General features: G+C 44.8%; 1 protein-coding gene across 1 annotated transcript; it reads left to right on the top strand.

Moving 5' to 3' along the window:
• Positions 1–12,946: 12,946 nt before the first annotated feature.
• C4H1orf116 (chromosome 4 C1orf116 homolog) lies at positions 12,947–23,440 on the top strand. The gene is made up of 4 exons (XM_036754927.1): positions 12,947–13,051; positions 18,033–18,195; positions 19,727–20,755; positions 20,963–23,440. Exons 1-4 carry the CDS (start codon positions 12,947–12,949, stop codon positions 21,508–21,510), a joined length of 1,845 nt encoding a protein of 614 aa, XP_036610822.1. The 3' UTR covers positions 21,511–23,440.
• Positions 23,441–27,523: the final 4,083 nt, after the last annotated feature.

Raw genomic sequence — 27,523 nt, 5'->3', positions numbered from 1 at the left:
CTAGGGAGGAATAAAATGGATCCTCCCATCCTGGGATATTCATCTCTTCCTCTGGAATTGTTCTGCTTCTAAATAGAGATCTTATACCTAGCGATCCCATCCTCGTCGCCAAATGTATCAGGAGGGCAGAGTTTATAATCTCAAAGAGGATCATAAACATGTCTGAAAGGTTCGGAACCGCCGGATATAAGAAACTCTCAAAGTAGAAGGCAGAAGAATCAAAACATTTATTTAGGCTCCACAGTAACCAACCCATGAACCAGCAACCCCATTTTGATATATTGATCAAAAGCTTCCAGGCCCAATAAGTACGCCTTGAAAGAGTAACCAGGAGGCTACAGAGAAGCATGATTGCGTAAAGCAAAATCATGTTTCCCCCTCTATGGTAATAAGATTACCCACTGGACTGAAGTCTTTGTTCAGCTTCCTCCCGTAGGTCAGCTCTGCTACTGGCAGCTCCTGCTTCAGCTGTGTCTGTGGCTGTGGCTGTAACTGACGTAACTGTCGTAACTGCCTCTGTAACTGCCTCTGGCTCCAACTGTCGCTGTAACTGTCGCTGTAATGGCCTGAAGTCTTTGTTCAGCTTTCTCCCGTAGGTTAGCTCTGCTACTGGCAGCTCCTGCTTCAGCTGTGTCTGTGGCTGTGGCTGTAACTGACGTAACTGTCGTAACTGCCTCTGTAACTGTCGTTGTAACTGTCGCTGGCTCCAACCGGAAAAGGAAGAGAGAGCTCTTCAAGCTGTCCTCTCCCCTCTTATAGGGTTTTTGACATCATCAAGCTCCGCCCGAATGACCAGGGCCGATTGGTTCTTGACTTGGCCCCTCCCCCTAGGGTAGAGGTTAACACCTCCCCTCAGCCAGCCCCATGACTCATCACACAGGAAGTTGTCTGCTTCCCGGCATGCTCCCCGGGCCTCCTGCCCCGGAAGAGCAAGCCACAGTGTCCAGAGGCTCAATGAGGTAAGCTGAGTCATTCAAAGAAAACAAAGGCCATTCTGGCTACAAGTGGATTAAGGTAAACAGAGATTAAGTGACTTTCCCAGGGTCACACAGATATGTCTGAGGTTGGATTTGAACTCAGGTCTTCCTGACTCCAGGTCCAGCTCTATCCACCCCCATTGTTCTTTAGGATATCGCTAATTTTAATTCTTCTACGGCCTTGCTTTTCCATCATTCATTATCATATAGGATTGCCAAAAGAATGTTGATGTTAAGTAGATGGGCTCTTGCAATATTGCCAACATAGTTCTCATTTTTAATAGATAATGTTATAATGGGAATATTTCATGTTTCTGTATGTTATAAAAAATTAGCAAGTCAATCTAGGTGACAAAATGGGGGGAAAGAATGAAAAATCTAGGTCACTAGGTGGAGCCATAATATTATTTTTAACATGTTACCAGATATTAGGGAATGAAAGGCTTCATCTACCCTTTGAGGTTACCTCCCTTCTTAGTACATAAGAACCAGACCTCCTATCACCTTGTCATATTCATTATTCAGCAAGTATTGCTTATTGTACACACCCCAATGAAGCGAGGTCCACTTTGGCTCTGAGGGTGTTACAGTCTTTAAAGAGTTTCTGTGAGTGGCTGGGTTGGAGGTGCCCTTCCTGTTTTGTTGGTATTATGACATCACAGTTACTCTGTCTTAGGAACATTCATTAGGAAGGAAGATCTCAAATGCTCAGTCAGCTTTATTATCCAGATACTTTTGAAAGCAAATACATGCAGCACCCAGAGCTCCTCCCTGTACTCATCCACCCCAACCTCTTTAGCCACATCACTGACTCTTCATCACATAGGAAGGAGATGAAACTCATTTGTCAAGACTGGATGAGGGATAAACATAAATCTTGTGGCTACAATAAAGTCTAATAGTTGTTTCTGGATTCTGTTGGTTTCTATTCACCTACAATCCCTAAAATATTCTGGTCTGAGTTTCTCATTCCCTTTCTCCTGACTTTCCAGTGGTAACACCTAGGGGATACTTCAATATGTTAAATCTATTGATAACTCACATTTATATAGCCCTTCAAGGTTTGCAAAGATAACACACAATAACCCTGTGTATTAGGTAGTGAAAGGATTATTATTATCATTATGCCCATTTAATATGTATGGAACTTGAGAATCTGAGAAATTAAGTGACTTTTCCATGGTCACACACTTAATATCTGAGGCAGGATTCGAACCCGGGTTTCTTGATTCCAAGTCCAACACCTAACCCACTATACCAGTGGCTTCATATTCAAGTATCCTTGCCTGTCACATATTGACTTAGAAAACCACAAATTAACATTATGTATGTTGTATTTTTATTTATTTGTTAAATATTTCCCAATTGTATTTTAATTTAGGCCATACTTTGGAGTTTTGTAGGCTGTATGAGACCTACCAGCTTCAAATAGGACACCTCTGCACACTCTGTTTCCTCTTAATGATCAGTGAGTGATTTGATTAATATGTATATTCTCTCTACTAACAAAGCCTGAGCTCATGATTCATGGACAAGCTTTCCAAGAGACAAAGGTTTCCTCTGTGCCATGATGAAATAGTGCAGGACTTTCATGAAGGAACAAAGAGTAAATGGGAAACAAACAAACAAAAAGGAGGAGGAAAAGGAGCAAGAGACAGTGTTAGAGGGGAAAAAGGATTGGATTTGGAGTCAAAAATCCAGCCTCGCCACTCACAACATGTGTAACCTTTGGGCAAATCATTTCTCCTCTCTAGAAGTTTCCTCTTCTATAAAAACCTCAGTTTCCTTGTCTATAGAGGGAACTGGGTCAAACGCCTCTGAGATCCTTACCAGCTCTAAATCTACTAATCGACAGCCAGGTTGAATCAGCCTTTGGATAATCTGGCAAGTGTGACCTAAGCTTGAAGGAGCATTTTATGGCTCCCGTATTCCTGGGAACTATAGACTTCAAGATTCAGACCTGGATGGGTAAATTCTCTGACCCCCTTTAGATTAGCTTATTCCTGATGCCAAGAATCAATCCACAGTAGGAGACAAGTGAGTTGCTAAACTGGTTGCCAACCCATTTTAATTTTATCCATCCCATTCATTGCCATATACCACAAATGCCTAAAAGGACATCTAAATAATAGGGTGCCAGAGTGCTCTCTCCCTTTGGAGCCACCCGTGTCTGGAGAGCTGTACAGATAAAAAGGGTGCTTCAAAGCCATGGACACTTTCTCATAAATCTTCCCCATCTATCAGGGTAAGCACTCTGTAATTAAAGGACCTGGGTTCAAATCTTACTTTTGACATTACAAGTATAATTTTGGACAAGTCACTTTTAACCTCTATGGGCCTCAATTTACTGACCTGAAAAATGACAGGTTGGATTAGATGACTTCTGGATTCTCTTGTAGCTCTGATCCTATGAACCTTTGAATCTCTTGGAATAGTTAGCTTTCATTCTTCTCAGGAGAAAATTGGGGTGAAGGTAGTTGTCATCTAGACAGAGAGGAATCCAAGGGTCTCCCCAACCTTGGGCTCAATCAATAAGCATATATTAAGTACCCACTGCCCACTACACTATGTGCTAGACACTGTACTAAGTGATGAGGACATGAAGCCAAAATGAAACAGCACTTGTCCTCAAGGAGTCTACATTCTACAGGAGGAGACAGTGTGTGTGTGTGTGTGTGTGTGTGTGTGTGTGTGTGTGTGTGTGTGTGTGTGTAAATAAATACAAGGTAGTTTGGGGAGCAAGAGCGCTAGCAGTTGAGGGGGAGGGTGGATCAAGAAGAGATGTATGTGGAACACTGTATTTGAGATGCATCTTGAAGGAAGTAAGGATTCTATGCTGTAGAAGTGAGGAGGAAATTTGTGTTTTGTTCCCTTTCCCCTTTGCAAATGGGACAGTGACACAAAGTCATAGAAATGGGAGATCGCATTGTGAGGAACTGTTAAAAAGGCTAGGCTGGCCAGACCACAAAACTGAAGAGAGTAATGTGTAACAAGGCTGAAAAAGGTAGGTTGGGGTCAGGTATTGGAGGACTTTAAAAGCCTAACAGAGAAGTTTATATTTGATCATAGAGGCAAGAGGAAGGAACTGGAACTTATTAAGCAGAGGAGACTGTGGTCAGAGCTATACTTATGAAAAATCACTTTGGCAGCTGTTGGAGGATGGATTGGAGTGGGAGAAACTTGATTCTGGAGAACCAGGTAGAAGGCCATTACAATAACTCAGGCTAGAAGTGATGAGGGTCTGAACATGATAGCCATGTGAGCAGTGAGAAAGGAACAGGTCCCAGAGGAGGTGTGGAAGTAGAAACTGCAAAGATTTGGTAACTGTTTGGCTGAGTTGGGTAAGAGAGAGTGAAGAGTTGAGGATAACAACAAGGTTGCAAAACAGGGAGAGTGGACAAACGGTAGTACCCTTAACAGAAATAAGAAAATGCAGAAGAGAAGCAGAATTGGAGGGCAAGAATAATGAGTTCTGTTCTAAACACGAGGAGTTTGACACGTCTATGGGACATTCATTTTGAAATGTCCAGATAGGCAGTTTGTTTTTGGGTGAATAGAGCTCAGGGAAGAGACTGGAGCTGGATTTATAGATCTGGGAGTCATTTGCACAGATGTGGTTATTAAAGCCACGGAAACTGACGAGGTCACCAAGAGAGTGCATAGAAGGAGAAGGCTATGTACAGATGTTCTATGAATACAGAATGCTTCCTGTCCCTCTTCAGCCCTTGTCTCCTGGCTTGCTTTAAGTTCCACCCAAAATACTGCCTTCTACAGGAAGCATTTCCCAACTCCTCCTTGCTTCCAGAAAAATACCCTGATTCTCAGACTCTTCCATAATATTCTATATACCCATGGTATTAGCTGTCCATCAACTTTATCACCACTACCTTGTTCTTTTAATAGTCCAAGAGACAGCCACTCTCCCCATTCAAAAAGAACAGCTTTCTAGGTGTTCAGAAACTAGATGCCTTTATTCCTCCATTTCCTGGTACCCAGAAATCAACTCCAGGCAAGGTAATTTGGGATAACCCAAATAACCAGGGAGAGGGTGAATATGTACTTGTGTCTGCTAATATATTTTGTACTATGTACCTTGGGGTACATGCACATTTAGGGGGGCATGAAATATATAGTGAGCCAGCAAAGTAGACTGAGGAGTGGTCAAACAGGTAGAAGAACAAGGAGAGGGTAATAAGAACAATGATTTTAAAAAAACCCTCAGGAAAGAGAAAGGATGCTCAACAGCATCAAATACTGCAGAGAGACTGAGAAGGAGGAGAACCGAGAAAAAGATCATCAGTTTGGCAGTTGGGTAGCAGTATGGCAAATAAGTAACTTTGGACGCACCCGATTCTGTTGAGTGGTGATGTCAGAAGCCAAATGGCAAAGGGTTGGAATGTGAGCAGAGGGAGAGGAAGTAAAGGCTGTGAGTTTACATAGCTTTTTTCTGGGAGGGAAGGTACAGAAAGATAGCTTACCGGGGTCTAGTGAGGGTTTTGTTTTTTAAAGAATGGGGGATGGGGTGGGATTTGGATTTGTTTGTGGGCAGCAGGGGAGAGGAAAATAGGGAGAGCTTGAAAATTGGGGAGAGGACAAGAAAACTGGAGGAGGGGGGCGTCAACCGTGGTGAGAAAGGCTGCCGCATTAGTGCAAATTAGAGCAAAGAAGGAAAGCATGGGAGGTGATGTCCAAGGGTTTCGAGATGAAGAGAAGGGGATAATCCTTGATATTAAATTAGAAGGTTCTGGGGGAGGAAAGAAAATTCAGGGCATCTTCTCTGAGCTAAGTGTGGATTAGGGGCAGGGAGGTGAGAGGGAAGAGGTTGGAGGCACAGGGAAAATGCTTGGTAGGGAAAATTAGTATTGCTACTTTGCCCCACTGTACCAGGTGAAATTTTAGTCATTGGTGTAGGAGGAAAGGTGGCCCAAAATATCTCTTTTACCTTTCCTCCACGCCAGACGGGAAAGAGGTCCTAGGCTGGAAGTTAACACATAATTTATCAACAGGCAAGCTCCCTTTTGAATAAAGGCAATTTCCCTTCCACTTAGTTCAGTGCTACAACTATCAGTTTAATGGTGCCCCTCCTCCCAGCCTTTCCTCTTTAAACGGTTCCCTAATTGGTTTTGAAGAAGGGTTGGTAATGAGATGATTGGTCAATCTGGTGAAAGCCCGCCCTGCCCCCATCCTTCTCTTGCCCTCCCCAGGGAAACAGCTGGAATGAGAAATTGGGAGGGGAGATTGGGATTGGCTGAAAATCAGAGGCAGGGAGGGGTTAGGCGGGACAGATGAAGCATTTACCTGTCCAGGTAAGTCAGGAAGAGGTCAAAAGAACTAGGAAACTGTAGGAGGCAGGGCAATTGTTCTCTGTCTCCGTCTTTGCCCTTTGGGATAAAAGGGCTATTCTATTCTTTTCTACTCTTCTGCCCATCCACCCAGTAAAGGTGAGTTTATCACTAATGAATTCTTATTTACTCAGTTGCTAGAAGAGGGTCTTCAGATCTGGGAAGTCTAGGCTTCTCAGTCCCTTGTGCCTCTTTTTTCCAGCCAGACTCAGAATGAGAAGCTTTCTTTGCCTTGTTATTCTGAGTTTGGGCCCTGGAATTGGGGTAGCATTTGTTTTGGGAATCTGGGCCAGGAAATACATTTTCTGATTGTTCCTTTGTTGGGGCTTGGGTGAAACAAACAAAATTTTGTAAAAGTTAGGGAGCAATAAGCAGATATTGAAACTTCATTCTATGAGTAGTTAAAATAAGACAGTGATCATAAAATACAATATTTAAGAGTGGAGTAGGAGGTAGGAGAATTTTCCTAGCATATTGAAGTACCACCCTCCAGGGTGTACCATGGTAGATATTTAACTTGGGGCTCTTTTCCCTCTTTATCACATAATGGGGTCATGTTTATTTAAACAAGGGGTGCAGCAGTGATGAGTGTGTGCATGTACGTGGGTGTGGTTCTGATTCTGGAGCTCTCTGGGTGTTGTGAGTGGCATGAGAGCTGCATAGTGAGGGTATGTATTCATTTGGAGTTGGTGGCAGAGAGTATGTGTGAATGAGTGCTGGCTTAAGGGATCTGAGAGGGTGCTTCAGTAATGACTGTCATTCCTTCCCATAGATGCAAATCTAGGCTTGTTCAGGTGCAACTCTATGCTTTGGTCCAACTGTCATGAATGGTGATAAGATACAATAGAAACTTTCTGGTTCCATAGGACCCTGCAAAGCTTTGGGAGAGGAGGGGACAAAAGTATCACTCTGGCTGCTATGGGAGAAATCTACCTGAGTTTGGTCCGAATTGGGGCTGCATTCCTCTTACTCTCTCAGCCAATGGGCTTTGATCCCTGCAGTAGGGTAGTGTATGTGGCGGAAGCCCACCAAGACTCAGGCAGGTTTGATCTTTTCCCCATGTCTCCCTGTCTATTTATCTATCCTCAATTATCTAGCTGGAGGTTATGTGCAAAGCAGATTTCAGTGCACAAGGAAAGATTTAAAGGTTGGAGTCTCCATCATGTAGCATGTATGTTACCAAAGTTCCTTTGTTTTTCTATGTGTCTGTTGCCAGAGGTAGGGGGAGACAACAATCTCGGGCTTTTAAGGTGGTTCTGCCATGGACACTTCTTTTAGCTCCATTGTGGACCATGGTTCTCACCACCCTGGGCAGGTAGCCCCTCTCACTTACCTGCTAAGGCTCCACCCTTGAGTTACCCTTCATACTTGGCAGGAGACTGATCACAAACAATAACAAGGTGTAGTGTCTGACAAAGGTCTCTCTATCTAGCAAGAGATCCCTCCTACTCTTTCTGCCCAGTCTCTTCCTCCCTCTCTCTCCTCCCTGACAAGGATTTTAAAAGTAGGTTATGACTTTGTCTAAACACACAAACCTACACACTCAAATGCATAAACAGACACGAGTACATATTCACCCTCTCCCTGGTTATTTGGGTTATCCCAAATTCCCTTGCCTGGAGCTGATTTCTGGGCAACAGAAAATGGAGGAATAGTGGCATCTAGTTTGTGAGCACCCTGAAAGCTGTTCTTGGTGAGTGGGGTGGGTGGCTGTCTCTTGGGGGTATATTAGGAGAATAAGGTGGTGGTGGTAAAGGGGAAGCTGATGAACAACTAACACCATGGGTATATAGTATATTATAGAAGAGTCTGAGAATTAGAGTATTTTTCTGGAAGCAAAGAGGAGTTGGGAAATGCTTCCTGTAGAAGGCAGTATTTTGGATGGAACTTAAAGGAAGCGAGGAGACAGGGGCTGAAGAGGGACAGAGAGTATTCTGCCCTCTAAAGTCCTAGGACTGGAATGGAGCCATTTCCCTTTCCCCTCTTGAGATGCCTGTGCTCTATATGCCAAATATTTATTGACTCTCCCCTAAGCCTTGGCTGGTACAAGTACAGTGGTTAATATTTAATGTTCCTGTGGGGTGGCTAAAGCTTTTAACCCTATAAGCAACATGGCATAGTGGATAATGGAGAGCTTGTCTCAGAGTCAGGAATACCAGGGTTCAAGACCAGCCTCTGCTACATCCTGGCAGTGTGGTTCTGGGCAAGTCACAGTCTCTCAGTGTTCTAGGCAGCTCTCTAAGGCCCTAAGCGGCATAGAAAGCACAGATCTGTGTGCCCTCTTTGGTAGAGGAAATTCCTCACCAAGCACTCGCATATTGATGAAATCACTGGTACAGTCCAACCCCAAACCCCCACCCCAAATAGTAACATCAAAAAGAAAACAACCAAAAAGGAAAAATCAAAAACAAAAAAGCCAAACCTGCTCCCCTGTAAGTCTACCGGGGAGCCAGGGGTTAAAAAATACCACCTGCTGGCTCACCTTGAGCACTGGAAGTGTTTAGATTGTTTCTTGGGCCCCTTATCAAGCAAGAATGCTTCCAGTTTCGAGAATTCCTCTGAGCCAGTCACCTAGTTTCAGGGTTGTAAATCCATCCAGCAGAAGTATGCCACCTCAGCCAAGGTGGATCTGAGGGGGAGGAGGGACAGGGAACTGTTTCATGAAAGCCTTCTCAATGTAAGAGGGGTGGGGGAGGGTTGATCAGAAATATTTTAGAGTTCGATCAGGTTTAAGTTTATCCCTTGGGCAGGTATGGGACATGGGGAGTAAGAGAAAGAATGTGACTTCAGTGGAGGTGCTATCTTCTGTTTTAGTTCTTGAGACACACCCCACCTCCCCCTGCCGGCCATTTCTTGGGCACAAATTTGACTTGAGGCAAGGGGTGAGACCAGTTTACATTCTGGGATCCTTCCCAGGACTGGGACTCTAAAAGCAGAGGGGACCTTTGTCTGTTGGTCTTTGACATCCATTGGTGTGTACAACAGAGGAAATAGACACTGAGAAAAGGTCAACTTTGAGAAAGATATTTCTGTGGAAGCAGCAAGTCAGGTCCTATGTGACTGAATTTTAGAGGACAGAATGGTAGAAACAATGGATCCTCCCTCATACTCTGAGATCCAGTGACACTGGCCTCCTTCTGATTCTTCAAAATAAGACACTGCATCTCCCACTCCAAGCATTTTCACTCGATGTCCCTCATTTCTGGAATGTTGTCCCTCCTCATTTCTTGTTTCTTGGCTTCCCTTGATTCATTCAAGTTCCACCTAAAATCCTACTTTCTATAGGAAGCCTTTCCCATCTCTCCTGATTCTACTGCCTTTCTTCTGTTGTTTTTTTCCAACTTGTACATAATTGTTTGCATTTTGCTTCACCCACTAAACTGAGCTCCTACCTTAGGAGGTCATCTAGTCCAGCCGGTTTTTTGTGCCTCAGCTTCCACATCTGTTAAATGAAGAAATGTGACCTGCCCAAGGTCACACAGCTGGTTAGTGAACTAATTCTGCCACTATTTTACAGGGGAGGATATTGAGGTCAAGTATAGCTCATTACCCAATTCACTGAGCCACATTAGTTCTCTTTTATTTATTTGTGGTGGTATTCATTTGTTGTTAGTTTTATCTAACTCTTCATGACCCCATTTGGGGTTTTCTTGGCAGAGATACTGGAGTGGTTTGCCATTTCCTTCTCCAACTCATTTTACAGATGAGGAAACTGAGGCAAACAGGTTTAAGCGACTTGCCTGGAGTCACACAGCTAGTAAGTGTCTAAAGCCGGATTCGAACTTGAGAAGAGGAGTCTTCCTGACTGTAGACCTGGTTCTCTATTCATTGAGCCACCTTTATGTATAGTATATTCTAAAGAACTAAGAAAGATGTAAAAAATAAGCTCGCCAGCAGGAAGGGTCAAGGTTTCTTACTAGTAAGAATCTCCTGACAGTTCAGGCCAGGAGACACTAGAACAGACATCTGTGGAATTCTCTCCACAAGCATTTACTGAGTGCTTACCACACTAAATGCTGTCCTAGAAACAGTATATTGTAGTGAAGAGAGTCTTAGATTTGGGGTCAAAAGACCTGGATTCAAAGCCCAGATTGCCTTACTCCAAATGCTACCTTGGATAGAGCACTCCACTCACCTCAAGCATGCATCAGAGTAAAGGGATTGAAGTACATGATCTCTAAGGTTTGCTCCAAATAACATGATGTTTGATTATGGTTTTTGTTAAAATTAGTTCAACCTGCATTTGTTATCTACTATTGTATAAGAAGAGGCAGCTGGGTAGCACAGTTGGATACAGCAGTGGACCTGTATGAGTCAGGAAGACTTATTTCCCTGAGTTCAATGTAGCCTCAGACACTTGCTAGCTCTGTGACCCTGGACAAGTCACCGCACCCTGTTTGCCTCAGTTTATTCACCTGTCAGATTAGCTAGAGAAGGAAATAGCAAACTACTCCAACGTCTCTACCAAGAAAACCCCCAAATAGGGTCATGGAAAAATGACCGAACAGCAACAAATGTATCTGAAAAGCACTGTTCTCATGCTACAAAGACAAAAATGAACCAGTCCCTTCCCTTGAAGTGCTTATATTCTACAGGGGACATACAGCATGTAAACAGGTAAGTACATGCAAGGTCACTGGAGGAGGGAGAAGAACACTAACAGCTTTGGCAATGGGTTTGAAAGGCGTTCCTTGAAGGAGGCTGACTTGTGGGGGAAAAGGATAGGGGGCTGTTTAGCCTCATGTCTGAAAGGTGTGGCCAGCCTCACCTGCTGAAATCCATCCCCTTTTGCTGCTGCTGCTTTCATGTTCCTATTTCCCTAAACCACATGGCTGCCAGCTTCTGCTTGATGGAGTTTCCAGGTAGTGAGCGACTGTTTTCTTGATCCATGTTTACACCTCTGATTCCAGTTTCAACTCCTCCTCAGCGCAGTATTGTCCTTAGACTTTTTCATTGATACCTGAGGTCCACCCTCGCCCCCATACCCCCACCCTGACAGGTCCAGGAACCTCATGTGCCAAATCGATGCCTGGCCTAGTGCTCTTCACCCCACCCTGCCCCACCTATTGTCAGACACCTCCTCCCAGGCAGGATGGGGCTTTGTGCTTACCAGCTTTGTGTGACTTACAAGGCTGACTCACTTTGCTTAGCCCAAACTTGACTTTGGCACTGGCAACTGAACTTGGCAGGCGTTCCCTCCAGTCCCCAAGGCTGAGTGTTCAAGTAAAGCCGATTTTCCTGGGGAATTTACTAAGAATTTTGGTGGGTGGCAGGAAAAAAGAAATGATAGGTATGGGATTTTCTGGCCCCCCACCCCAGGCCATTACAGTCAGGAGTTTAAGCATTGAATTGGGAGTTAGATCTCTTGGGTCCTCATCCTTAACCCCCAATGTTGTTGTGTGACCTTGAACAGATCAATTAGCCTCTGTTACTTTGCAGCTCTTGGTATTATGGGAAGGTCACCCCAGTCTTCCCAAAGTTCCCTGGGTTGTTTGCTTATGTGAAAGGAAATCCTTTGAGAAGAAAGGTGCCATTTTAGCTCTAATATAATGATGATGATGATGATAGTTTACTTTGAGGTTTGAAAAGTGCTTTCTAGACATGTTAAATCTCTTCGGTGCTCATGCCGACCCTGTGAGGCAGATGGAATTATTACTTCTGCTCCACTGATGAGGAAAACCACTCAGAGCCATGCAATTAGTGTCTGCTGGGCAAAGTAAAACTATGTGATGGGGGTGAAACAAGCAAAATGTTTGCTCTGTTACCACTGAAGCTCTGAAGGCTAGGGAAGTGCAAGGAGATGTGGTCTGTCTTGTATGCATTCTTCAAAGTCATCAGGCTCTTATACGTCTGCATATTTCTTTCCTATTCCCTAACTACTCGCATCTTCATAACTTGCTTCAGCAACCAACTGCATGAAGTTCAAAAAGAAAGGGTAACCTCCCTAACAAAAGGAATTTAGGTCAAGCTTTCTGATGCAAAGGAATGAAACATGGTAAAGTAATGAAAGTAATGAAACCTTTTTTCTTTTTTTCCTAAATGGCCAGAGAAGGAAGACTTGGGGGTTGGGTGTGAATGATAGCTGTCTTCATATATTTGAAAGGCTGTAAGAAGAAGTAGCCTGATTCTGCTTGGCTTTGGGGGCAGAGCTAGGCACAGTGGATGAAGCTGTAGACAGCCAGATTTTTGCCTTTTTGTAAGGTAAAACTTGGCCTAACTTGAATGGGCTATTTGGGGAGGAAGTGTTTTTTGGAGCAGAGGTGAAATGACCACTCGTCAGGCCTGCTACTCAAGGAATTCCTGTTTGAGTGTTGGGTGGATTTAGATAACTTCTGAGGTCCCTTGCAGCTCTTGAGCTTCTGTGATTCTGAACAGGTCTGCCTGTCTACCACACCTCCTTCTTCCACAGAGGCAAATGTCCGAGTTCCTCTTGTGGATCTCTTTCTAACTCTTTGCTTGGTGACTCCAGGAGCCATGCCACATGGCTGAGGCACAGCGGCAGAGGCCTCAGTTCAAAGTGGCTGTGATTCTTCTCTCTTTTCAGGCCGGGCCTGGGACATTCTCCGCTTGCCTTCGCTTCCCCCTCTGGGAGCCCCTTTCACCGCCTCCTGTGTCTTGTTTCGGGTGATGCCTGAAAGGGAGCTGTGGCCAGGGGGCCCCGGCACGGAACCCGTGACCCGCGTTGGCAGCTGTGACAGCATGACGAGCACCAACTCCACTCACTCGGGATTTGTACGTACGGCCTCCCCCAAGCCTCCCCATCCCTGCCCTGCCTCCCTCAGCCCCATCTCTGCATGGCTGCCCTGTCACTACTCCTGCTTCTGGTCTGTCATCCTCACCCTTGCCCTCTGTGCTTTTTCCTTTGGTGTTCTGTGCTGGGGATGAATCATGCCACCATGCTTTCTTCTTCAGTTCACCTTTTATTTAGCAGAAAACGGGGCAGTACCGCCCTAGAGGGAAGTAGGGGAGATTGAGGTAAATGGGGGAAGCTTCGTTTCCCTCCCTTTCATTTAGCAGTAAGAGAGGAAATATCATGTAGTTCTAGAACATTACAATTGTATGGGGCCTTAGAGATACAACGATAACAAGAATAATCATTATTATTATATCAAACAATAGCACTTTAAGGTTTGCAAAATCTTTAATATGTTATTTCATATGATGCACACAATACTCCTATGAGATAGATACAATAATTATCCCCATTTTACAGGTAAGAAACATGAGGCAGACATAAGTTAAGTGACTTGCCCTGGGTCACACAACTAGTAATTGCCTAAAGCAGGATTCAAACTCAGATCTTCCTGACTCCAGGTCCAGCACTCTATCCACTGTACTACCTAGTGACCTAGTCCAACCTTGTCATTACCTGAGTTAATTGAGGTTAAGTAACTCGCCCAAGATCACACAATTGGTAAGAGTCAGAGGTGGGACAAGAAGGCAAGTGTGCTGACTCCCAGTCAAGGGCTTTCTGCGCTAGGTTAAGCTCCCCAAACCCCTACAAATTCTGCTTAGAGACTCCAGGTTCATGGAGCATCATTCTACTTTCTTTCTTGAGGCCTTCCTACTCCGTGTGGAAGCTTAAGCTCAGGTGCACCTGGTGAATTCTGCATTGAGAGGTCTCTTCTTAGTAAGAGCCGAGCTGAGCTGAGTGTCTGTAGGGGACCCAAAAGCTATCTAAGGAAGACACTGCTGGCAATCAACGACCACTGGAAAGTTTTCTAGGAAAGCACCTGGATTGTGGAAGGGCAAAAGTCTTTTGTCTCTTTGTAGCCTGAAGAATTTGGATTAGACCTTTGACAGAGCTTCCTAACAGAGAAGGTAGAAAGAAAGAACCTGGAATGGGTGACCTAGGGTATCTTGTCAAATCTCATTCCCTGAGAGCCTTGTCCTTCTTGCAGAGACACTAGAGTACTGGTGACAGAGAAGACACGACCCCTTCACCTTCCTTCCATCCTAAGGATTGTCTGTCCTTTGCAAGAATTACTTTTCAGTATCTCTAGGTATAAAAGGTAGGCAGCTAGTTGGCTCAGTGGATAGAGTACTGGGCCTGGAGCCAGAAAGACCTGAGTTCAAATCTGGCCTCAGACATTTCCTAGCTGTGTGACCCTGGGCAAATTAACCCTGCTTGCCTCAGTTTTCTCATTTGTAAAATAAGCTGGAAAAGGAAATGGCAAACCACTTTAGTATCTCTGCCAAGAAAACAACTGAATGAGGTGTAAAAGAAGTGACCCACAAGTTGAGCATGCAAATTCTCAGGAACCCCCAAAATAAAAGCTCAAGTGGGTCAAAGGGAGAAGTGAGAGTAAGCTTAATGACTACATACTTATATGGACCCTGCTGTGTTTTGTTTTTTAAAATATATCTGAAAGGGATTATTGAATCTTAATGATAGAAAAGACTTTAGAGACAGTCTGGTTCAATCCCCTCGTATTATAGAGAAGGAGAATGAAGCCCATGAGTTTAATTTTCTAGTTTGATTTTGTCTGTATAATAAATTAAGAATAAAATAGCATGTGCACATACATACAAACACAGACATATGCAGTGTGCGCACACATGCACACGCGCACATGTACATGCACACATGCACACACACACACACAAACATACCTCCCAGAGCAGATAATCCCAAATAATGTCTAGTTGACCATGGCACATATCTGGAGAAGGGAGGATTACAGTGAATCTTTTTACTTCTGTTTTGTTGAAGAGAGAAACAATGGGGTAAAGGTGTACAGAGAGCTGGCTTCAGAGCTAGGATGACCTGGCCTCAAATGGTACCTCTGATGTACCAGCCATGCAACTTGAGCACATCACTTAACCTTGATGCCCTGGGCAACTCTCTGAGACTTATAAATTGCTGAAAAGGTACTGACCTCCCCTGGGAGTTTCCTATACCTGTGCAGGTAAAGTTACAGGTCTAGCCCCCATCCTTAACCCTTTCTTGAAGTTAATATGAATGAGCAAGAATGGACATAGCAGGAAGTGGGCCCAGACTTCATTGAAACGTTCATCTCTAGTTGACTAAACCTTGGCCAACGTGAATTGCCCACCATGCAGATAACTGACAGTTGGGCCGTCCTTGGTGTGAAAGGAGATAATCTTTCTTTTTGGACTCTGTGCTGTTGGTTGCTGAAGAAAGTTATGGAGACTGGAGTGGTTAGGGGCCTACAGACTGTATTTGGGTGAGCTAGCAGCTCATTCTAATTTGTACCCCAACACTAACTTTTCTACCAACCCACAAGGAGCTGTAGGAGGAGCCAATAGAGTTAGCAAATTCTGTGGATTTTCATTTTCTATCTTTAATATTTGAAGGGCAGGTGGATAGATGAAGGAAGACCCTGTATTCTAGGGGACTCTTGGTGCCTGGCCTCAGGACCATTCAGGTCTGTAGTTTTCAGGTCTCTTTAGCCTTTAGTGGGAGAAGAAGGAGAAATTAAGAGTGCTCTAAGATTTGCAAAGCACTTTCCAAATGTCTCATTTTATCTTCTCAAGAACCATAGGAACCTGCTTTTTACAGATGAGAGAACTGAAGCAGACATAGGTTAAGTGATTTGCCTAGGGTCACATAGCTAGTAAATGTCTGAGGCTGGGTTTGAGCTAGGGTCTTCCTGACTTGAGGTCCTATGCTGCAACCACTGAGCTACTACTGCGTGAATTAATTACAACTTTTGGGGAACTGGCGCCCAGGTCTCCTATCATTATTCTTCCACTTGGCCCTACTCTTACTTTCTTTCTAATAGCCCTAAGTGCTTTTTGTCTTTAGTCAAATTCCACTCATGTCTGGAGTCCCTACTTTGTGAATCATCACTGAAATATTGTCCAGTTTAGGACAGCTAGGTGGTGCAGTGGATAGAATGCTGGGTCTGGAGTCAGGAAGAGCTAAATTCAAATCTGGCCTGAGACACTTACTAGCTGTGTGACCCAGGACAAATCACTTAATTGTGTTTGCCTCAGTTTTCTCATCTGTAAAATGAGCTGGAGGAGGAAATGGCAAGCCACTCCAGTATCTTTGCCAAGAAAACTCCAAATAGAGTGTGAAGAGTCAAATACAGCTAAAACACTGAACAACATTATCTAGCTTTCCTTTCTACTGAGTTCCTACTTGAATTCTTATCTTCCTGTGTAATTAGTTGGTGAGTGTTTAGGAAACACAGCCTCAGCCAAACATCAGGAAGTCAACTTTTCTAGGGGAAGGGGAAGTGTATGGTAATAAACATTTATAAGATGCCAACTGTGTACCAGGCACTGTACTAAGTGCTTTTTTTTAACAAATATTTCATTTGATCCTCACAATAGCCCTGTGAGGTAGGTGCTGTTATTATCTCCATTTTTTACAGTTGAAGAAACTGAGGCAAATAGAGGCTAAGTGACATGCCCAGAGTCACATAGCTAGGAAGTATCTGAAGCTAGGTCTTCCAGGCTCTAGACCCAGCTCTCTATTTACTGCTCCACCGAGTGCTTCCAAATCCTTGGTGTAATGTATTTCAAAGACAAGGATAAATAATATTTAAATGATCTGTAACATTCCACTGTATTCCCTATCCCTATCACTAGGGATAATCAAAAGTACAGTTTAAATAAAATTTATAAAATAAAATATATAAAAGCATTTAAGCTATATATTATAAACTAGAGAATCATCAACAAACATGAATATTTACATATACCAAAGCCAGGAAAAGAAATTATGAATCTGTTCTAATCTACAACTTGGTTTTTTAAACCACATTTATGTATGTATGTATGTATGTGTGTGTATATATGCACATATACACACATTATATATATGTATGTATATGCATATATATATGTACATCTTGTCCTGCTTTTCTTTATTCTATTTGAACCTCCTCTCTTATGGATATTTTAAAAGTCCTTGAGAAAGCACTTTGTAATGGGAAAATCACCATGCAAGCCAAAGTATTATTCTTGTCTTTCCATTTATTGCTGGAAAAAAAACATAAGTAGAGAGAATGCAAAAGATTTACTGACACTATAACAAAGGGAACAGGGATTCAAATCCTCTTTTTCTGACTTCTAGTCCTTCACACTAACAGAACCTCAGAACTTGGAGGAAGATCATTTGTTTTTTATTTAACAAAAATTATTAGCCATCTATCATGCGCAGAGCATTAGGCTGGGCAAGCTTACAGTCTAGCAGGAGCTTATGTTACATACAGAGATAGGTTTCATATTCAATATTTTATAAGTGCAGTAGAATTGAAAAACAAAGTCTTATTTGAGGTTCGACGGGGAAGGTTAGTATGGAGGGGAGGGAGAAGAGAGTTTAGGGACAGTATCATGGAGAAGGGGGCATCTGAATTGGGCTTTAAAGAAGGAGTAGGAATCCAACAGGTGGTGATGATGAGGGAAGGATAAGCATTCCAGATACAGGGAATGAGGCATGCAAAGACATAGAGGGGGGAAGTTACGACCCCTGCATGTTTGTTAGATCACAGTATCATGGGGAACTGATTCTCTGGTGTTCCCTTTCCTGGTGCCCAAGGGTTGAGAGAACAGCCTGAGCGGGTTGGTCCAGGTTGGTAGAGAGGTACTGTGGTTCCATTTCCAGCTCTTCAGCATTCCTTCCACAGAGAGAGCAGGGCAGGGTGGTGCTTGGTCCCCGCCAGTTTCTGCAGGGCTAATTTTCACATTGCCCCCTCTTTCCCTAAACTGACCTTTTAAATTATCCTTCGGTGGCTCACAGAGTGACAGCAGCTACGACTTCCTATCGGCGGAAGAGAAAGAGTGTCTACTTTTCTTGGAAGAGACCATTGGCTCCTTAGACAAGGAGGCAGACAGTGGCCTCTCTACTGACGAGTCTGAGCCAGCCACACCCCAGGGCCCAAAGACACAGCCTGTTCTCCAGGGTAAGAAAGTTGGGTACCTCTTAGAAGTACAACTTTAAAAGTCAGTAGACCTCACTAACTATTTTCAACAGCCTGCCCTCTGTCTAGTTTTCAGCTCAATGAATATTTATGGAGTACCTGCTATGTATAAAGCACCATACTTAATAAATGAATAAGACACGGGCTCTGCCCTCAAGGAGTATATTGGGGGGGATAAGACCTACCCAGGAAATAATTGAAATGTCCCAGAGAGGTATACACAAAATGTCACAAGGGTTGAAGGAATGGGAGGGATGTGGGCAGAGAAACAAAGTCAATACGCATTCTTCATCTCTCCCTAGATACAGACGCATTGTAGGTCGGTGGATGATGGGCTCTTTGTAAGGCAACTTTAGAAGATCTCTCTCCTCCTTCTCTTTCTCCCTCCCTCCCTCTTCCTTTCTCCCTCTCCCTCTCTCCTCTCCCTCATTGGGCTGGGTGAGACAAGAAGCAAAAAGGTTGATTTGTATTTACCCTGCCCATGAGGAAATCTTCAAGAGGAATGAAAGGGGGGGATGGATAGGAGGTACTGGGGAAACTATCAGTCTGGGGCAGTTAAGCTAATCTCAGGGGCCCAGAGCATGAAGCTGTGGGAGACATGGAGAAGGGAAGGGAGGGGCAGGTGGGTTAAGGCCCAATTTTTATGTAAGCTGTTGTGGAAGATGCTTTGACAACATGAATAAGTTTGGGGGATGGGGCAGGGTTGGTACACTTGTGGGCAGTGGAATACTTTTGTCCCTAGCATAGAATGGCATGCCACAAGCATAGGGTTTTCTCTGAAGGATCAAAGTATTTCTCTGACAAGTTCTCAGGTTTAAGGGAGTATGGATGCTCTGTGTATTGCTAGACTCAAAACTGGACCCTCAGTCATGAGACTTCCTTCTCTGAGTTAGATTGAGCTTCATGCCCAGTTGGCAAGGAGAGGAGAGGCCATGACAGTCCCTTGAGCTTTAAGTTGTGGCTTTGCACAACTGTTCAGATGTGCACGGGGAAGGGGCAAGGCCTGTTCATGTATACCAGCAGGGTCTGAGCCATCTGGAAACTCTGCGGTAGCAGTGAGGAACCTTCCCTGTCTGTCTCCATCCTCAGTTCATCACAATGGGAGCTGGGGAGAGCTTCCCCATGGCCAAGAGACTGATCTAGGACTGGACCTCCCCCCATTTCTTCCCTCTTCTGTAAAAGATTAATCCCTTGTCTGTAGAATGGGTATTGGTTAGAAGGCTGTTGCTTTTTCTTTTTAAGTGATGTGGGAGAGAGAAAAAAACATTAATTTGAAAAAAACTATAAAATTTAATTTTTAAAAAAGAAAGAAAATCTTCTGATCTGGGTCATGTTACTGCACAGGGAAGAATGCCTGCCCCTTTATCAAGAGAGAGAAGTGACAGTCATTTATTTGGAGTTCAGGGGTCAGTGTAGGGGGTGTTGGGAATGTTTGTTCCCTCTTTGGCAGGATTCTTATTTTTGTTTGCCTCCTTTTTGCACATCCCTGTTCCCTCTTACCTCACCACTGCAGGCTCTCCAGAGGAAAGACTGACTCAGGAGGGATTGGAGCACAAGAGAGACCTTCACTCCAGTCTGACCCATCTTCGGCAGGTCCAAGAGCTGGGCCTTAAGTCTGGATCTCACAGCCTTCCCCGAAACATCCATATTAGCAGGGGCCAGAGCCTTAGAGAGGGCTCCACTTGTCTCTCTAGTCAATCTGAAGGCCATATCCCTAGAGGGCTTGTGTCAGCACCTTTGGGAAACAGAGGCAGTGTAGCCCCGCCTGTCCCCCCAGGGATACCTTCTGAATTAGAGGAGGTACTCATACCCCCACCAGAGGCTTTCCGGGACACTCACCAGGAGCAAGGTACTGCAGGGAGCCTGTCCCTTAAAGAAAAGACAAGGCCAGGTCAAGACAACTTGCCCTGGCCCCACACAGCACCTGACACCCAGAAGAAAGAAGAAGCATTTTTGAAGACTATGTCCCAAAGAACCAGTGAGGGGAAGCCTGGGCTGCCTCTGACCTCGTCCTCAGAAACTTTGGGATCTGAAGACTTTTCCCTCCCGGGAGGAGATGATAAGAGTACTAAGTTTGCTCCCCCGACAGCTCCCAAGTCCCGTAAACTCCCCCCCAACATTATCCTGAAGACCAGCCGCAGTAACTTCCCTGGCAACCCTCAGAACCGCTTTTCTCACCGTTCTCAGGCTGCCCCCAGAGAGTCTGCTCCTGAGCGCGTTGGTTCTGTAGCCTCTGGGCTCCAGGAGCAGAGGCGAGCCAGGCGAGAGGCATTAGAGAAGCTGGGACTTCCTCAAGACCATAACGATGAGCCCAACCTCCATTTGGTCAAGTCTGGTAGCATTCTTAAGTCTAAGCAGTCACCGGCTCAGGCTCCCACTCCAGCCCCTGCTCCAGTCCAGGCTCCTGCTCCAGTCCAGGCTCCTGCTCCAGTCCAAGTTCCTGCTCCAGTCCTGTCTTCAGTTCCAGCCCCTGCTCCTGCTCCAGTCCAGGCTCCTGCTCCAGTCCAAGCGCCTGCTCCAGTCAGTGCTTCAGTTCCAGCCCGTGCTCCTGCTCCAGTCCAGGGTCCTGCACCAGTCCAAGCTCCTGCTTCAGTGCGGGCTTCAGTTCCAGCCCCTGCTCCTGCTCCTGTCCAGGCTCCTGCTCCAGTCCAAGCTCCTGCTCCAGTCAGTGCTTCAGTTCCAGCCCCTGCTCCTGCTCCAGTGCGGCCACCTGCTCCAGGTTCAGCTTCTGGTAGGGTGCAGGCTCCAGCTTCATCTCAAGTTGTAGCTTCTGGCCCTGCTTCAGCTAAGGCTACAGGTCCTCCATCCACACCCATCCCCATCCCCAAGCCCACAAAAGTCAGCAGCAGCCCCCCAACTCAATCAAGGCCAGACTCTAGACTGGCGCTCAAGGAGGGCTCCATCCCTGGCCTTCGGCAGATGAACTTCAAGTCCAATACCCTGGAACGCTCAGGGGTGGGGTTGAGCAGTTACCTCTTGGCCGAAAAGGACAATCCGCCCCAAACCAGTGCCTCTCTGGGCAAGGTCCCCTTCCTGGACAGGATCTCCCCAAATGTTCTGCGCAACTCCAGGCCCCGTCCGGCCTCTTTGGGTGGAGGGAAAGACTTTGCCAACATCCAGGTGGGCAAGCTGGCAGATCTTGAGCAGGAACAGAGCTCCCAACGCTTCTCTTACCCAGGACAGAGCCGAGACAAGCTGCCTCGGCCTCCATGTGTCAGTGTTAGGATCACCCCCAAAGGCATTCCAAATGAGCACCGACGGGAGGCCTTAAAGAAACTGGGCCTGCTGAAGGAGTAAACCCAGGGCTGCTGGGTGAGGACAGGCATTAGACACTCTCCAAGGACTCCTCCTGGTTCTGCAGAGTGACTGGTGTGAAGGATATCCCTTGGACTCTCTCCTCTTTCTAGACGGTTAGGTGTGTGTGTATGTGTGAGAGAGAGAGAGAGTGTGAGACGTGGGGGAGGGGGGCAGTGGAAGGAGAGAAGGGAGAGAGGAGAGAGAGATTCAGGGCCAAGCCTTCGAAGAGGCTGTCAATAAGGTTCCCAAGAAGCGGTTGTGTGTGGTGTGTGTATGTGTGTTCTATAATAATGTGAGATGGGAAGTCTTAATGCAGTTGTGAGTTTATAAAAGCCTAAGTTTTCAGCTTATTACAGTTTGAGACTAGACTGAGACTTTTAGGGCACATTGTATATATCATTGGGGATATTTATATTACAATAGATGTAATAATTGCCCAGGACTGTGATCTTGAAGGAGGTGTCTTTCCACTTGCTGGTGTCCAGCCGGATGGGGAGGAAAAATATATAAGGGTGGGCAAGGTTGTTAAGAGGATATGATATGAAGATAATAAGATATGAAGAAAGGGATTGGGCTAATGACTTCATTGATACAGGGAACTCCCAAATGAGGAAACTCCCACTACTAATGCAGGTCAGCAACGTCTACCTTCTCTGCAACTTAGGAACAGTGAGAGGTTCATTTTCCCAGGGTCACTCAGGCAGTATGTATCAGATCTTTCTGTCTCTGAGGCAGCTTTCTACTCTCTCCACCGTATTGTCTCTCTAAAATGAGATCACTTTCATGAAAGTACTTTTAAAAGAGCTCACGATCATAATATGTAGATGTGGTTCTATTGGGATCTTGGCAGCGAGTCCGTTCCTAAGCTGGGGATCAGTGGTTGATGCTGTTGTACATTCTCTCCCCTGACCTGAGAGACCCTTAGATAACACCAACCAACTGACTGGGGCATAGGGACAAGGGGAGAAGCCAGACATCCACCTCTCACCTCCTTTCCCACTGTTACCTTCCCAGAGTATAGCTTGTTGCCATGAGGTCACCACCTAACCATGCTTGTTCTATATGGGGCGGGAGGAGAGAAAGGTCATCCTAGTCCCTGAGATGCTGCTTCTTCCTACCCTTCTCTACCTACACATCCCCCCTTTTGTGAGAGTCCATGATCCTTAGGCTTAGACAGTAAAGTTCTCTCTTGTCCCAACCACTCTAAGTGTCAGTGGAATGGTTCATCTTATCCCTTTGTCCCATTGTGCTTGGGGAGGCTAGATCCCAGGGCTGCCAGTGGCATCACCCTTGCCCTGGAGTGAAATACTTTCAGCCTAGTCCAGATTTTCTTCAGAGCCATCAATCACTCCCTTGGGAGCATTTATGAATACCCTTAATTCCCTGCAGGTATGGGATGAGAATGTGGGGAGGGTAAACTCCCCCTGCCAGGGCATACAAAGGGCTTTAGAGCCAGAAGGACCTTTAGGAATCATCTCAGCCAACCCAGTCATTTTATAAGACAGCTGAGGCCCAAAGAGGGTATATAATTCAAACAGGATCATACTGGGGCAGAGGTGTGACCAGAATAGAGATCTCCAGACCCCTAGGCTAGCATGCCTTCTACGTGGTTGGTTGGTTGTTGTCCTTTATTCTCGAAGAAGACACCTTCTACATAATACTGCCTCTACTAGGGATTATAAACATTCTTTTTCTTAAATGTGTGACTTTGGGTAAGTTCTTTAACCTCTGAAGCTTATTTTCCTCTTCTGTAAACCTGGGATCATGATATCTGTACTACCTACCTTGCAGGGTTGTTGTAAGGTGTAAACAAACTGACCTATGTAAACGAGAGCACTTTGTTAAGTGTAAAGCACTATATAAATACAAGCTATTATTATTATTTTTGTTATTCTGAGACATTCAAGGCACTGAAAGATCACAACGAACACTTGAGAAAGTAAAGATTAAATTTCATTTAGTATAATTTGTGGTGTCGTGTATGTTATTGTGTATGGATTGGTCTTGGAAGTTGTTCATCCAGTTGTGGAATACGTGGGAACGTCATTAACAACAATATCCCATTCTTTGGCTATGCCAGATAACAGACAGTTGTCTATAGTCTGTTGTTTGGTGTCATCCTCAAAGAGGGCCAAAATGACATCCCTATGTCAGGGTCAACGTCTGGCGCCTCAGACTGTAGCTGATCAAACTAATACAAGATTGAAAGGCTCCTACCATATGTCTGGCACAAAGAGTCCATATTTGTGAGAAGAAGGAAAAGAAAAAATTCAGTGGAAAAGGGAGGAGCTGCTTACCAACAGCATTTTGCCGTGGTTGTGTGTGGTTTGTCCTTTGTTCTCAAAGAGGACCGTGACAGGGAGATGATGACATGACTTGCAACTGAATTCATGTGAGGGAAAGCTATGCAAAGTCACCAGTCTCACTTTCTCCTTCAAAGTCATCTGGGTCCAATGGCCAGATATTGATCAGGATGACTGGAGATGGCCTGGAATATAGTGGGAGACCTTCACCTTTTTAAGCTAAGGTCTTTACAATTTCTCACTTTGAGTGGGGTGACCCCCATTCAGTGAATAGGCTCTTTAAGAAGTGAATCAAGGGATAGCCCCTTTAAATAAAAAACAAATCAGACTGGGAGAGAAGACCTTCAGGGTTGCTGGCCAAAAGAGAAACAGTTACTATTTACATTTACCCTGAGCCAGGAGGGTGCAAAAAATAATCATTAAGTGGTGCTTGGGCAGAGACCTATTGTCCAATGAGATCCAGAGTGAATTGGGTTTAATGCCATGGACTTGGTTGGGAAAAGCTAAGCATGAACCAGTTAGGTCCTCTCAGATGCAATATGACTATCTTATTCACAACCCTACTCACTCCAGGTTTTCTCATTAAACAAGAGTAGGTGGAGGAAAGAAGTTTGTAGAATTAGTGATTTTCTGTCTTATTTGGCAGTTTGTAGGATCATAAATTGAATCACAGCTCTGGTCTGTACCCTAATCCCTTGACTCTGCCTGGGATTTGGTCCTGGGACTAGTATAATTGGATTTCAGGAATTCCCATAGTATAAGGATGGAGAAAACCAAAACTGCTCTGTCCTCCTGTTGGGTGGAATGTGAGTATATTTTAGCTTAATCAGTCTGAACCCTGCCCCTGAACTCAACTTGAGTATTTCTGCCACATTGCTAGCTAAGACGAAGATCCTACTGTACTTTTACCTCCCAGGGATGTGGTTGGATTTGAAACGATTGCCTATGATGTGCTCTGGGAGCCCTTTCCTCTGCTCCCCTTTTATGCATGTGTATGTATGCCTATACCCACTACAGATCCTCTCTGGTATGCCTTGCTCCTGGACCACTGGAAGGAACCTTACAGGTCTGGATAAGCTCAGTTCCACAAGAGCTTCTGTAAACAGAAGTCCCGTTTCAGTAGCAACACTCAGACCCAGTGAATTTGGGTTTGACTGGAATCACTATGTGTTTCATTACAGCTAGTCCTGTCACTTCTGTGGATTGGTAAGCCAGCAGAGGTTTTATTTTTTCCATCACATGCCTAATCAGTTTATTAATCTACGATTATTTCCAGGACAGTTTAATAATTGTCTACATTAATCAGGCAACTTGGGCATAACCAGACACCCGGACCCTGGCAAGTAATCTAGTAGGCGGCCACACTCCACTCGTCTGTTGTGTTTAAGGGTGAAAGTAGTATGGGCTGGATAGGAATGCCTGGTTAAGTCCCCACCTCCTGAAACTGGGAGGAATGGTTTCTCTCCCAAGTCTTATCACAGGGTGCTCTTTCTACCTTTAGCAAAGGTGCAGAGGGCAGATGTTGAGTGGAGGCCAATGATTGCTTTCAGAGAGCTCACTCCTATGAAAGATCTTCCCTCCTATGCTCTTAATGGCTCATTCTTGCCCTGTAGTCTGCAAATCCATTTGCCATATGACCTTGGGCATGTCATTTAACCTTTAAAAGTCTCAGTTTTCTCACCTGGAAAATGAAGGGGGTGCACTAAATGGCTTCTAAACTCTCCTGGGTCCTATGATCCTACTCAGACAGGTCATGGAATTTTAGGATTTTGAGTTAGAAGGAACCATGGAGATCATTCAGTTTAATTCCCTCATTTTGTAGATGAGAAAACTGAGGTTCAGATAAATACTTTACTCAAGATCATAGAGATAAATTCATGGTAGGATTCCAGCCCAGGTCATGTGACATTCCAAGTCTAGCGCTTTTTCTGCTAAACCATACAGCTTTGGAATTCTTGGAATCTCTCACCCTGGGAGAGAGCATGTCCCATATGTGTCTCTTCCTTGAGACAAAGAGAGTTTTGTGCTCCTCGGGAGGCAGTGACAGGAACAAAGGTCCAACTTCCATGTTCCAGGGAAGGGAGGAGTGGTTGTACTCCGGGAATCCAGCTTTTTATAGATATTCTAGGATTCACTTGAACAGAAAAAAGAATAAAGTCATGATATTGGTGCCCCCATCACCACACAAGCTACCCTTCACCAATCCTGAACAGATAGAGTAGGGCTTGGGCGAACGGGAGAGCATTTTTCTTAAAGAAGTTTCCAGGAAAACTAGATAATGAAAACTTCTTTTTTTTTTCCAAAGAAAGTTTAGAAAAGTCAAAGAACCAGCCCCATTTCCATTTGTCCCAGGCTCTTTGCTTCACATTTCCCGCAGCTCTATTGCTGCAAGGTGTGGACCGTCTGACTAATACAACAGTCAGCCTCCCTCAAGCCTAACCTAATATGAACTGTGACCTTGGCCTTATTGATGAATACCTCTGAATCACTAGCAATGCCTTATCCTGTGAGCCCTTTGCCCACATTGCCCAAGAACCATCCCACCCTGAGATCAAGACATAGACAAGATATCCTTTCAAGGTCCCTTTCAACTCAAGAAGTCTATGATCCCATATCCCAGTGAGCAGGGTTATCAGGAAAAGACCCTAGCTCCTTTGATCTGGAGCAATAGGGGAAGGGTGATGTCATATTCTGGCTGTACATCTGTTACTGGTGCCCAGGAAAGGGGTGGGGTAGAGTGGGTGAAGGATAGGTCCCACTGGTGTTATTGATTAGAAGGGAATGGGAGAGGAGAGGTGGAATTTGCCTAGAATCTATGATATTTGTACATGTATAAGATGTGCCAGTCATTTTCTTGAAGCCAATCTCTATCTCTTCTCCTTAAAGGTTTTCCAGAAAGAAAAAAAATAGCAGGAGTTAAGGGCAAGTGTCAAGTGCTATCCTTCCCTTTGGACACAGTAAAGAGAAAATATGCTAGTCCTCAGCAAGAGTTCGAGGGACAGCAGAGATGTTCTTCCCACATACTTTCTAGACCAATTATTCCTATTGTGCTAGCCAGGGATGAGCTTATGTTCTGGGCTGGGCCTGACTCAAACCAGTCATCTGGTAGTTTAGGGGATATTGGAATGAAATAAGATGTACATAGGTCACTGGATAGTTAAGGAGATTTATTCAACCGTAGCAGGTGAAGGATGTCCAGGAAAGATAGGTATTAAGGATACTTCAGACTGATTAAGCTCAATGACCCTCCCTTAACTGAATTAGCCATCGTGATTCACCAGTCAAACCTCTAAGGCACCCTTCTCCCAGGTCCTCCTGGATCCTTTTGTACTTGGGCAATGAGAAAGTGACATCAGCAATCTGAACCTTAATCCCATGAGCCAACCAAGTGTCAAGGAATGTTTCAATACCTTTTAAGGAAAAACTGGGCTGACCAGCATGGGGAGAAGGGCTAAGATATTGTTCTTACAACATTCTGAGAATGTTCTTGACCTTCTCAGCCTGCTCCATACCATGTGTGTTCTACTCAGACCATCACCTCCACCTCTTTCCATACCTGTAATTTGGACTCCAACCATCACTGGGCCTCTCAGCTCTAGGTGAGGTTTTGTCATATCTTGCCAGGGTCTAGGCTTTGACAATAGGCTCCCTGCATATCATGCCCCTCCACAGTTTCCCTCTTTCTCCCCTTTCTTCCCTTCCAGTTCTTC

This window comes from Trichosurus vulpecula, chromosome 4 (genome assembly GCF_011100635.1).
Source record: "Trichosurus vulpecula isolate mTriVul1 chromosome 4, mTriVul1.pri, whole genome shotgun sequence".
NCBI lineage: Eukaryota > Metazoa > Chordata > Mammalia > Diprotodontia > Phalangeridae > Trichosurus > Trichosurus vulpecula.
This window is presented reverse-complemented; position numbering and strand designations above follow the sequence as displayed.

Excerpts from the sequence above, each read along its gene's own strand:
- C4H1orf116 (XM_036754927.1), top strand. The coding sequence starts at position 12,947 with ATGCCTGAAAGGGAGCTGTGGCCAGGGGGCCCCGGCACGGAACCCGTG. Across the intron at positions 13,052-18,032 it reads ACTCCACTCACTCGGGATTT|AGTGACAGCAGCTACGACTT; the intron begins GTACGTACGGCC and ends GGTGGCTCACAG. Across the intron at positions 18,196-19,726 it reads GACACAGCCTGTTCTCCAGG|GCTCTCCAGAGGAAAGACTG; the intron begins GTAAGAAAGTTG and ends TCACCACTGCAG.